The sequence below is a fragment of the Charadrius vociferus genome, unplaced genomic scaffold (genome assembly GCF_000708025.1).
Source record: "Charadrius vociferus isolate BGI_N301 unplaced genomic scaffold, ASM70802v2 scaffold59, whole genome shotgun sequence".
In the NCBI taxonomy this organism is placed as follows: domain Eukaryota; kingdom Metazoa; phylum Chordata; class Aves; order Charadriiformes; family Charadriidae; genus Charadrius; species Charadrius vociferus.
Window position 1 is genome coordinate 8,203,142 of NW_009661371.1, and position 12,759 is coordinate 8,215,900.

Genomic DNA, 12,759 nt, shown 5'->3' on the forward strand with positions numbered 1-12,759 from the left:
TTCATATGGTAGAGATAGTTATTGATATAGGAACACCACAGGGAATAAAGTTCTGATCAAACATTGGATTTCTGTGAAACACATTTGCTTTAGATGTACTTCATCACAGGGGTATATAGCTCACCTTCCAATCCACACGTAGCGCATGTCAGCACATGTAAGGAGTTTTGCTCTCCTTTATTCTTTTAACTAAAATAAAGCTGTTATTATTTAAGGCACTTCTTCCTTTCCCTTTCAGTATCAAAAAGCTATTCCAGTTATACCAAATTGCCTTTAGGACTAAAGCTAACCTAGAGAAAAATCTCAAAGGCAGGGATGGAAAAAATCCTTGACTTACTATGCTATGTCACAACATATTTTAAAATTGTTGAGATAAAACAGTTGAACAGAGTTGTTACCTCAACACAGTTAAAATAAAAACCTCTTGTAGTGGATGTATGAACAAACTATTGATAGCAAAATGAAATATAAAAAACTTCGTGAGATACAAAACAAATGTGAAAATAGTAAGTTCCATCCTCTCTCTCCCCACAATTACCTTCTGCGCTTCTATCTTTTTGCGTTTCAGTTCTGCTTCCTCGCTTGATTCCTGCCCATCAGAACTGGCAGCTTCATTCTGCAAAGTAAGAGTCCTCAAAGAATTATCATTAATTCATGAGTTGAGTGATATTAAGTGACTGCTTGGATCATTTTGACAGACTGTATAAGTAACACGGGTCATAATTTCACAAGGTAACTCCTCACTCAAATGTAATGCCTACTTGGACTGAACTTCATCTTTGAGATTGTGGAGGGTTTTGTTGGTTTTAAAAGATATGAAGCTTTTACAAACTGGTAAGAAAGTAACACGCCTACTGTTGCAAAAGCAGTGACCTAACGATACAGGGCTCTCAACTGCCACCCCTCATCACTGTTGCATGCTCTGCAGGTAAGGTACACAAGAAAGGTCTGAAGCTCTGGAATTCCAGTTTCTTCCACTGTATGTGCTCCAGGGAAGGTGGAATGGGTGAGGGGGGAAAATGGTAACAAGTAAGAACATACAAAGTTTAACTCTGAAGTCTCTCTTACTTCTTTCCACTGCCTCCGCGTGTTCTTATTTACAGAACAGACTGACAAAGCTACACAAAGAGTTCTGACAGGAGTCTTTTATTGCTCATGACCAACTTGTGTGGACCTTTTATTTAAAATAAACTATTCAGAAAGCTTATTTAGTACGCTTCTTGCAGTACAAGAAAAAGAGTATTGGAAATAATTTGGCAAAACACAAGCAAAAATTTTAGGTAAATTTTTAAGTGAAAATAGATAAAAAAAAAGGTCATGCCCACCTTAGCTTCAGTCAGCTAACAGGAAAAAAAGATGACTGGAAAGAACACTGTAGACAGAGAAACTTCAGAAAAATAATTTGGCACCTTTCATAGGCAAAGGAATGAATGCATATATTTATCTATATCTATCATAGGATACTATGCAGTAGCAATAGATATAAAATTGCTAATCAACATAAGGAAATAAACGTATCTATGACAAGATTTGGTCTGAGATGGTGTTCCTCTAGAAGTAAGCCTCTACGCTGAAGTTTGCCTCTGCAGGTCATCAAGAAAAAAAACCTCTTGAATTTGGTCTCTGAATTCTGAAAATTAGTTTAGGCCTACTTCCTGGAAAGATACTAATCTATTCTCTGTTCCTTCATAGGTGGCATACCTTTTGGGACACACAAGACAAGGTACAGGCACTGGGAAAGGAAGTTCGGTTCCTGACATGCCTAATAACCCATACAGAGAATTAACGTCATGATCACGGTAACAGTACTCTTGTTTGATTTTCCTAGCGCAAGCAGCCTTGGCCTCCAGAGAAAAGGTTTCTGGAGAGTACCTTTACTTCCGCAGTTAATCATACTGCAAGTAGAGTGTGGGTGCTCCCAATCTTGACAGAACATATTGCAGCTTCTTAGTAAAAAAAAAAAAAACAAACAGTGCGGTACAGCAATGGCTCTATACTGGTAACATTTTACCACTGCCGTCAGTATTCTAAGGGTACTCATGAGCCACAGGAAGATTTCATAGGGCTGTGTAGAGAGATAACTAGTCCCACTGCAGCAGTTTTGAAGCTTGTCCAAAACAGCAGAGGAGACAGAGTTATGAGTGAATCTAGCACCACATGCAATTAAGACAATGTGTGCTTGTGATACATCAGCTTCACATTTTATTTGAGTCACCACTAGTGATAACTTCACTGATCAGCGTCTACAGTAACTTCATAAACTCACAAGACCTTGATTTTCCTCTTGCTGCTTAAGACAAACTTAGGAGAACGGCCCACATTGGTCCCTTCGCCACTCACACATCTTGCAAATTTTGTATACCCTTCTCAGGTAGAAACTCAAATAAGTTTTGCTCTCTCCAGAGCAAGGGGCCAGTGAGTCCAGAGGAGGGCCGCAAAGATGATCAGAGGGCTGGAGCACCTCTCCTATGAGGACAGGCTGAGAGTTGGGGTTGTTCAGCCTGGAGAAGAGAAGGCTCTGGGACCCCTTATAGCAGCCTTCCAATACATAAAGGGGGCCTACAGGAAAGATGGGGATGGCAGATAGTGACAGGACAAGGGGTAATGGCTTTAAACTGAAGAGATGGTCAATTTAGGCTAAATGGTAAGAAGAATTTCTTTACTTTTGAGGGCTTTTCTTTACTTATTGGAATAGGTTGACTAGTTAAGCTGTGGATGCCCCATCCCTGGAAGTGTTCAAGGCCAGGTCAGATGAAGCTTTGAGCAACCTGGTCTAGTGGAAGGTGTCCCTGCCCAATGATTCTACAATCATTGCTTTTAGATTTAAAGGGGCATGGGTTCCTCTTCAACGCACTAAAGAAATTTTGTGCCTTAATCAAGAGATTGAATTTGGCTCTCTTTCATCTCACCAGTGAGATGCAATTAAAGTTAAAGAAAATAAAGAAAACAACTCAAAAGAAGTCACTAATCCAGGAAAAAATAGAATATTTTAGCTGTAAAAAAAAAAACCCAAACAACAAACCATCCCAAAACCTATAGCAATGCAGAACTCTGTTCAGCTGGGACAGTGGTCCAAAGAAAGTGAGTGGTACTGGGTACAGTCTTGCCCTATCTGTCCACTCACTATACATAAGATGCATGAAAGCACTTAATATGGGTGCTTAAAGGCAGGGGTGAGGCAGGAACATTTCTCTTTTAAATCACAAAGGACAATGTTTATATATAAAGAGGTAATCACTTGAGGAAATCCAAACAATCTGTCAAGACAAATGGACAGGAAGAAGATGACGACTCAGGAGCACAAGATCACACAGTAGGGTAATAAAAGATGTAAACAAACTCCAGACCATGTTTACTAAATAGGTTGCCTTGCAAATGAAACTTTTTTTAAGCAAGTAAATGGATTGCTTCCAAGGGTGCCTTGGATTAGCCATTTGACACTTAAAGAAGTGTTTGTTCTTAACCTACTTTATGAACACGTTTTGTTTTTGTTGTATGACAAACATATTTCAGAAAAACACTGTTTGCAAAAAAGTGTAGTGATTAAATTGAGCTCATGCCAGGAACGTCTAACTTCGATACACACCTACAAAATGTACTAAAAGAATTGCTTCGTATGTATTCTGCATGAGCACTGTTAAAACGTTAATTCTGGAGAAGTTCCTATAACTAAAAGCAAATAAATATAAATTCAGATGTAACTTTATGTTGGCTTGTTTTTAAAACATTTTTAGTTTACAGACACTGAAGCTGCACCCCCAGCACTGAAATAACAAACAGATTTTGCATATTCTGGAAGAAGAGACAGAAGTACACTAACTGTGGAACAGAAAATGTCAAAAATGTGTGTCTATCCATAACACTGCCTATGAGACAAGTCTTCCCGCAGGGATAAAAGAATACATCTCACAGCCAACTTTTGTAAGTATTTAAGAATATTTTTCAAACAAACCTTCTCTCCACGAAGTTTTGCTCTAATCTGTTGACGTTCATTAAAGTTTTGTAGCCGGATCTGTCTCAATCTTGCCAAATATTCCTAAGGCAAAGAAAGGAAATAAGTTTCAGTTATACCGAAACTGTCTCCAGTATAGTTAACTTAAAATATGTAAGATTCCACACAAAAAAAAAAAGATGGGTAAAAAAAAAATCCCAATTATTATCCCTATTACTATCACCATATTAGCATTTACTAATCTCCAGGAAAAGCTCTCATCTAATGAAAATAAAGGAAACTGGAATGTATGTTTCTCAGTATTAAGGTACCATTGCATTTTTATATCACTGAAAGCTAGGAATGGTTATATTTCCCACAACAGGATTAAGATATACTGAGTTCATATCTATATGTATGCACATTCAAGAACCTCTTTGAGACCGACTGTTGTAGACAACTATTATTTGATTATTAATAAAAACAAAACCAAACACACCCAAATTCTAGAACTTTATACAGTAAATTATTTCCTGGGAATTTATAAAGTCCTTTTATTTTGTTACACAGATGAACCATGCAGGGAAAATAGGCACAGTCAGGGTCAGAATAGTGCTGTTTGTGTGATGAGTGAAGTGGCAAACATGCGGCAATCATACCTCTTCCTCCTTGTTTCTGGATTTCCTTCCTCTTGCAGAAATGGGCCTGCCTCCATAGATATCTGCCACGTTTTGCAGTGTACCCTGTTTGCCATTTAATGGTATCAAATTTCAGGTGGCTGGGGCAGTAAAATTATCTGCTTTATCCAATAACTGTTCACTTACAAAGAAACCAAATCCATCAATGAACTGCAGTTGTTCTGAAGTTAACCAATAACCCCTTTTCACTTCCATGAAACACATGACTAGTAACTAAAAATCCTGAGTAGCCAAAAGAGAGACTAGAGCTTGAAGAATACAGTTGCATTCTCCCTGCAATTCTGATCTTCTGCTGTGTTCAAAAGCCTAAATTCTGAGGGGCATGAGTTCTTCTACATCTGGATTATATCCAAGTTGTGGCATTCAGTTGGCATCTCTGCCACTGTTGAGCCAAGCCTAAAATAAAAGTGGAATCTTTGTAAGTTCTTAAATTAAGCTTTTTCCACAATGATGACCTTTTTTTTAAATATACAAGTAGCAAACTCAAAAACCTAATAAAATACTTCATTCACAGTGTATAGTCTTGGTTAGTGTGATGAGTATATGTGTGGTGAGTGTCCTAACTGTCACCAGAAGGATTCAACCTTTAAGGAAGTCCAATACAAAACAGTACAAGAATCTTTTAAATCCAGGTTTCCTGCTTAGATTAAAATCCACAGTATTTAAATTATTTTGTTCATGATAAACCTCTGCTGAACAAGTTAAAAATATCTTGATTTGTTAACTCAACATTCAATAGAGACAGTTAGTATATACATGTGATAGTTACTTAGACCTTCTGCCTTATAAAATACCAGGGCTTTAGCTTTCTCAAGCCTGAGTGTAGAGAACCATCGGTAAGTAAATACACCAGTCAAGCTCTTGATTGGGAGGACTGAATCCAAGTATTCTGGCTAAATACTCTCTCAGATTGAACACAAAAATGAGTAACTCAAGGAAACAGCACATTTCTGCACTTCTGGGGTTTAGTGACTGAGGGACCAGAGAACAAATTAAAGGAACCATCCTGTGTATAAGAAATGGCATACGTTCACGAGGACTCCATGAATTCTGGTTTCAGCTTGAGCATTAAGTCATACAAAATGGAAATTAATATTTTCCATATTCACCTTTTCAGAAAATATTTGGTTTTATTTTTAACCTAAACTTTACAAAGCTAACAGGCACTATTCAAGTCATCTCATTGTTCTTCGTTCTAGCTTTCAAGTTAGTTTAAGTATTTTCAAACTGATGGAGATTTATATCACTGCTCTTAAACAAGAAAGAAACTGGAAGCAAGATTTTTTGAGAACTGATTTTCTTTCTGTAGGTTGTTAACTTTCACTCATCTGCTTACATTAAAATTTTCAAAGACCAGGACTCAATGTTTTGCAATGCCACACAGCAACAGCTAAGAAGCAAATTAGGTCAGCAGCTGTCTTCAAGAAGAGATGACTCAAAGTATCTCATCATCTCACCTACTGAGTCAAACTTTAGACCGTCACTTGAAAATTAAAATTGGCAGCAACTATATTTAACAGAATCTGGTTAAATTAGTGAGAGTCATTTGACTTACAAGTCTTTAAACAGCAAAGAGCTGCATATTAGTTGATGATACCTACTGATTTCTCCTCTCAGATCATCATGGTCTGGACAATAGTCCCACCCCTATATGAGAACTGCTGCCAGCTAGTCAAATTATTTTCCTGTACCAATGGAATGAAGCTGCTGAGAACTTCTGCTATCAATGGCAAATGATAGTACGTGAATTTGGAACCCTGGCTTTGAGTTTTAAGTCTTAAACATCTACAAGTCACTTTTACAACTGTTCCGTAACCTCCCTGTTCTATTACGGTAGCCAGTTAAGAATGAAACATTTGGGCTCAGTTGAATACATTAGAGAAACATTAACCTGAACACTTGGGTATCTTGCATTAATTATATCATACATTTATATTAATGCCAAAGTCAAGAACAAAATGGAAGCAGGCACTACTAAGGACTTATCTAAGGAGAGGCAGTCTTAACAAGAATTGTCCATTTTTTCAAAACTATTTACTGGTCTTGGAGGTTTTAAAAACACCAGAACCATAGTTTTAAAGTGGAAGACTCATGCCTTAAGACATATATACTAATCTAAGGATACTACACCATCAAAGCAGTGAATAAAAATATCTATTAATTGCTTACTCTAAGTGAAATAATCCCTTAAAAAACACAACCTGGCTGTAAATCATGATCTGATATTCAGATAACTCAGGAGATGCTTCTGCAGTTGGCCTCATTTCACTGCAATGCCAGCACTGTCAGTTTAATTTCAGCAGCCGACAGTGATATTGGGCCTTGGTTGTATATGAATAGTGTGGAGAAGCACTCAAAAAGCAAAACTACCCGTATCAGGAAAACACACAGTTGAACCACACAAAGTCCTAGTGTGAATAAGTAATTTCCAAGATATCTTTACTGCAAGACAAACTTCCTAAAGGTATACTGAATTTAGAACTGCAAGCATAAAGAGCAAAGAACATTTTGTGACGCTATCCGCTAGTTAATCTCTAAAGAAGAAAGATTTTAGAAACATCAACCTTGCCAGAGATAGATGTCTGTATAATACCTTCTAAATAAGCAGAATGTGTTTTTGTAAAACACATTACTGTATCTGATCATTACCTGTATCAGTTTAATCAAACTTCATATTACGTTCAAGCTACCAAATAATACAAAAAGTTTAATTTCAACAAAAACTTTAAAGCTATGAACAGAAAAACATGTAAATGAATGTTCTAAAATTCACAATATCAAGTTAGACACATGCAAAAAAGATATTTACCTTTGTTTATAAATTTATAGTCATGAGAAATGTATTGCACAATTCTGATACATTTTTATAAAATATAACAAAATGCAAGAACACCTACGTCCCATTCACCTTTTTTTTAAAAAAAAAATACCTAAGGAAAATATTTAGCCAGCATTTCATGCTTATGATGCTACTTCAAAGATTCATAAAGCACGCTGCAACAGTAACATACTTAGGAAGACCAGATTCCATACCATGTGTCCCTCAGCTCGAGCTTTGTTTTCCATGGCTTCTCTCTTCCGTTGCCAGAATTCTTCAACTTGCTTTGCTCTATCTGCAGCTATCCATCCTTTTTGCCTGAGTAATTGCAACACATAGCAAGATGAAAGTCTCCGAAATATGACACTCAAAAAACACCCATCTTTATTCTAACTAGGACACACACAAAAAAAAGTAACTTTCTATAAGTAAGGCATCTTCAAAAAATGCCTTTCATCAGCCAAAATACAAGTCAGACTTCCACAAAATGGAGGAAAAAAGCCTCAACTAAGTTAAAAGAACAATTAAAAAAAAAAACAACAAAAAACAACACACAAACAAAAACCCAAACCACCACGTTGTCCTTCCAGATCCTGGTCATCAAAACAAAAATGAATGTCAAAACACAATCTTAGTGTGATAATTTCTGAAAATGTCTCAGCTTGTTTCATTATTGTTATCACTTGTGAAAAAGAAGAATCCTTCAAAGTTTCCCTTCAGAGATGAGCAAGAACCCATCACATGAGCCAGTCAGTAAAGTCAATATTGCAGCAGTCTTGCAAGACTGACCTTTGTTTGGAGTAAGACGTTCTACCACTTCGATTAGTAGTACAGTGCTAGTATTCTCAGAATGTTCTGGCAACTCCTTTGGGGGGATCTTGGGGGATTTTTGTTTGATTTTAAAGGGACTGTGAAGGAATTTTCATACCTTAAAAGTAGCCAGAACTAGATGGGGTTTTCCACATGTCCCACCCCAGGTCAGGGACCTGCTTGGGTAGACAAGGCGGCTCTGTTCAAGTTACCATAACTGAGCATCTGGCAAGTCTCCTAGTATATACATACAACCATTTTGTAGAAGAACCAGTTTCTGACAAATTGGTTAGAAGTGGACTCAGAGGAAGTCTTCTATTCAAAAAAAACACAAACAAACTGTTGGGGTCCAGCAACAGACAAGAAGAAATTGGCATAAGCTGATAGCAATAACCCATCAGGCTGAGACAGTTAAAGAAAGAATCATTCTGCAACACAGGAGCTATTGCTAGTAATTCATAAATGAATTAGCACACTAATTAAACACCCTTGCATCTTGTTTTTTCTCTCTCCTTGCCCCCCACCCCTCCCCAAGCAAGAAGGAAATGAAATATTTCCATATGCTACAATTCATTAAGAGGAAGATGAAGATAAAACTACTTTGATACAAATAAAAGGAACACGGTAGCTGCTCCAAGAAGGCAAGATGATCCATGTAGGTGTTACTGATAAAGAAACAAACACTTGATAATCTTTGTATATGCATATTTGACTCACTGCAAGATTTTTACCGTAACTGTTCATTACATATGAACTCAATTGGTGAATAGCAAAATCTGTTCAAACCTGTGTCGTGTAGCTGAAGTTTAGCTTACAGTGTTGAAAGAGAGGCATTTCCCCAAACAAAAAGAACCCCAAACCTATGTGTCTCCACCAAATTCACAGGAAAGACTTATTTCAACTAAATCTTATGAAAATGGTTTTCCCTACTCTAAAGCCGAATGACTCGTTTTGCTAAAACGTTTCAACTAGATTTCTTCTAGGCTGCATTTCTGTCCAAGAGACAATTTTTAAAGATTGTTGATGTTGAATATACTAAGCTTTACATCAGTTGTGATAGTGTAATCAGAAAGTTTGCAGCTTAAGAATTCTCAACTTCTTTAACATACAGTCTAAATTACTTATCTTAAAGAAAGTTGCAGTTATTTCAATTCTTTGGTTGAGCTAAACATTGAACACTCATCTTTATATTTCACCTCCAGCTGAAATAATAAAGTGCAGGAGAGAAATATTGCTTGGCTAGCTATGATAATAAAATTGCTTCTAAATAATAAAGTACAAATACTTATCACACTTTAAATGCTAAGAAACAGCACCTCAATTAAGGCTAAAGGTAGTCCAGTTTACAAATAGAAAAAAGAAATCTCCACATGTTTTGAAACTTTTGCAGAGTATTTTCATTGAGTGCTTCCAATTTCATATATTTGAGAAATACTGAATCAGCTTCTCTTCATGATCTGCACACTATTCATAATTTGCAGCCCCCTACTATAGTTCCTCTCAATTTGAACACATTTAAAATAGTTTACCCAGGTATAACCAAATATTATCTAATATTGTCAAATGGGCAAGGCAAACAGTGTTTCCTAATCTAGGCAAGTTTGGGGGATTGTGGCACTTCGTGCAAAGAATTAAGAATAAATAGAGGAGGATGGAAATACACATCTACATCAGCTAGGAAAATACAACTTCCAGTACTGGGTTGTACCAGGAGGAATTTTAATTAGCTCACAACAGCCCAAATTACTATAAAGAAAATAAAATATACCTTGTAGCTTGCAAATTGTAACATCAGTGTTAACACGTGTTACATTATTGCTGCAAATTTTAAAACAGAAAAAATCTACAGAGGCAAAATGTATTCTATTAAAACATAAACCTGAATAAAATTACGTTAGAAGAACAAACATTTTCTTTTGTGACTTTTTTCCTCACATTAACTCCATTTATTTCTTCCTCCATGGGATACAACGTTGAATCTGCAGAAGTTTAAATGATGCATGATAAAATTTGTCCCTCTAGGAAAATTAGTTAGTAACACTCAAATACTAAACTTCTAGAAAAAAAAAAGATATTTTCCCCATTTACTGCTCACGAGTGCAGACGCAGTTCTTTGGGCAATATGAACAGATCTGAAGGAGAGCAAAGAAGTTTTGAAGAAGCTACTTGAAAGAGTGAAATCATTAAAAAAATAATCCATACTTGTCTACAATCCTTTATATATAAAATACTCAGTTTATAGTAATTACAAAGAATAAGCATCACTGAATTAGAAGCTGCACACCATTATAACACCTGGCATTTGCATCTTGACGAAGAAAGCTCCTAGAAGTTTTCCACTGATGGATAAACAGGAGCTAGCAATTGTGGGAGCATTCTACACACCCTCCTATGCTAGAGTCCAACACTTAGATATAGAGAAGGCAGTCAGAATGACATGACAGGAGAAGGAAGCATCTTGGCAGGTAACACAAAAAGTGGAACTATGAAAAAAGCAAAGGAGGAGGATTATGTTATCTGCAACTGCATTAAGCCAAGAATTTTGGCTGAAATCTATTTATTTACAATTGTTGGCAATCCATATTTTCCACTATCAGGGAAGCCAAGGTTTCCATTGGTTCTAAAAGAATCGTGGTCTGCAAGGGACTAACACACAAACAGACAGCACAGTACCAATGGATAAAAGTGATTTTGAGACATGTCCAACTACTAACTGAAACAAGACACAGAACAAGAATCTAACATGTAGGGACAGATTTATGGATTATCATTGTCCAACCTGTTTGCATTGGCTTGTTTAGACACCTCCTTCAATCTTTTCATTTTTTTCCTAACTGCACCAGCATCAGGTGAATGGAGATGACCTGCAGGCCCCTTAGGAACTCCTGGACGTATTCCAGGTGGAATTCCTCTGTAGATAAATATGTACAGTAACTTTCATTACTTTCATCTAAAGCAAACCACGTGCAGCTTCTAATGGAAGGTAGCCATACCTTTCAACAACTTCTCGGCCTTGTACTTTCGCCCTCAATTTGGCTTCCCTCTCTTCAGCTACTCTAATGTTTTCCTTTTGCTGTTGCATCTGGTCAAAAATAGCATGATAGTGTTCATATTGTCCTCTGGAAGACACATGGAAAGGACCGACACCACCTCCACCGCCATAATATGGTGCCTGGAAATCAGAAGAGGTAGGGTGAAAATCTCAAATAGTGGTTTCAACAAGCCCTTCCAATTTTCACATCTTCAGCAGAATAAAAGCATTAATATATCCTGCAACAATTCTGAATTGGTCCTAGTTTTATTCATGGCATGGCCCTATTTTAACAAACTACAAGATAGATAAATTAAAGACTTTTTTTTTCTGTAAGCACTCCATAACAACATAGCATTATACCTCCCTCTGACAACAGTCTGGTTGGTTATACGCGAAACATCTGTCACACATTTTAGAAGTTATTGGTAACAAATCCATTGAAGTGTAATTGGAGATAGATGTTCTACACAGCAAAAATAAAAGTTTTAGCACCAAAGCTAAAAGTAATATAGTACTAACAGAAGTACTAATGAGTGATTTGTAGGCAAACACCCATTTTTTTTCATGAAGTTGGAAACAGTTAAGCACACTTTTACAGCTGATAAATGGCATTAAGTACAGATTTATCTGAGAATCCCCATTGTTACCAACCTGTAATTTGGTTTCATCCCCAAAACTGAGATGCTTCCCTAGTAAAGCTAAGATCAGTAGAGCACAGTAGAGCATCTACCACAAGCTACTGCTTTATGTGAATTACCTCTGTCATTCTTAAAGAATTATAATTCCTACAGAACGTTCAGGTGAAAATAATAATAAAAGAAATGTTGCAAGCAACTGTGTACAGGAGTAGCCAAGGATGGATGCAGAAAATGTGAAACCAGCAAAACAAGGTTAAGGTTGTCAGCACATGCATAAAAATGTTCCCTTTACACCTGGGGGAAGCTGTCAAATAGCCCATGGTAGTAAATCTACAGAATTTGTTTTAACAATGGGTCAATGTTCCTTGCAGAGTGGTCTTATGTATTTTAAATAAATTCAAATACACGAGTACAGATGTGACAGGTTTAAGATTGCCTACTTAGAAGGTCTTGAACGGATTAGATTTGACAATAGAATGTAGCTCACATTCTGAGTTTCAGTTGCCCAACACTCATCAATAGCTCGCCATAATCCATATGATAGAATACTAACTGAAAGATTTATCCAGGTATTCAAAGAAATATGCAGGTAAGCTGTTCATCTGAATAATTTACTATACAAGACTATAGCGTCTACAAACAGAACACAAAGTCTTGCTTTAAACACTATTCAAGGTTTCACCTATCATTATTAGAGCTCAGTTTTCAAAAAGACTACCTAAAGAAATAGTATGATCAATCTCTAGGCAAATGCTATGAAGCAGGTGCTCATCACCAGTCTGCAGAACAATTATAGCCCCTGCTACAAACCCAAAACCAAATCCTTCCAA

General features: G+C 36.7%; 1 protein-coding gene across 1 annotated transcript in view; it reads right to left on the minus strand.

Moving 5' to 3' along the window:
- NEK1 (NIMA-related kinase 1) overlaps positions 1–12,759 on the minus strand; it is a 46,076-nt gene that overhangs the window by 16,706 nt on the left and 16,611 nt on the right. Inside the window, exons 15-20 of the mRNA XM_009893780.1 lie at positions 11,251–11,429; positions 11,037–11,168; positions 7,663–7,765; positions 4,591–4,674; positions 3,953–4,036; positions 539–616 (exon numbers count right to left, since the gene is read on the minus strand). Coding sequence (XP_009892082.1) covers positions 539–616; positions 3,953–4,036; positions 4,591–4,674; positions 7,663–7,765; positions 11,037–11,168; positions 11,251–11,429 — 660 coding nt within the window. The remainder of the gene's footprint in view (positions 1–538; positions 617–3,952; positions 4,037–4,590; positions 4,675–7,662; positions 7,766–11,036; positions 11,169–11,250; positions 11,430–12,759) is intronic.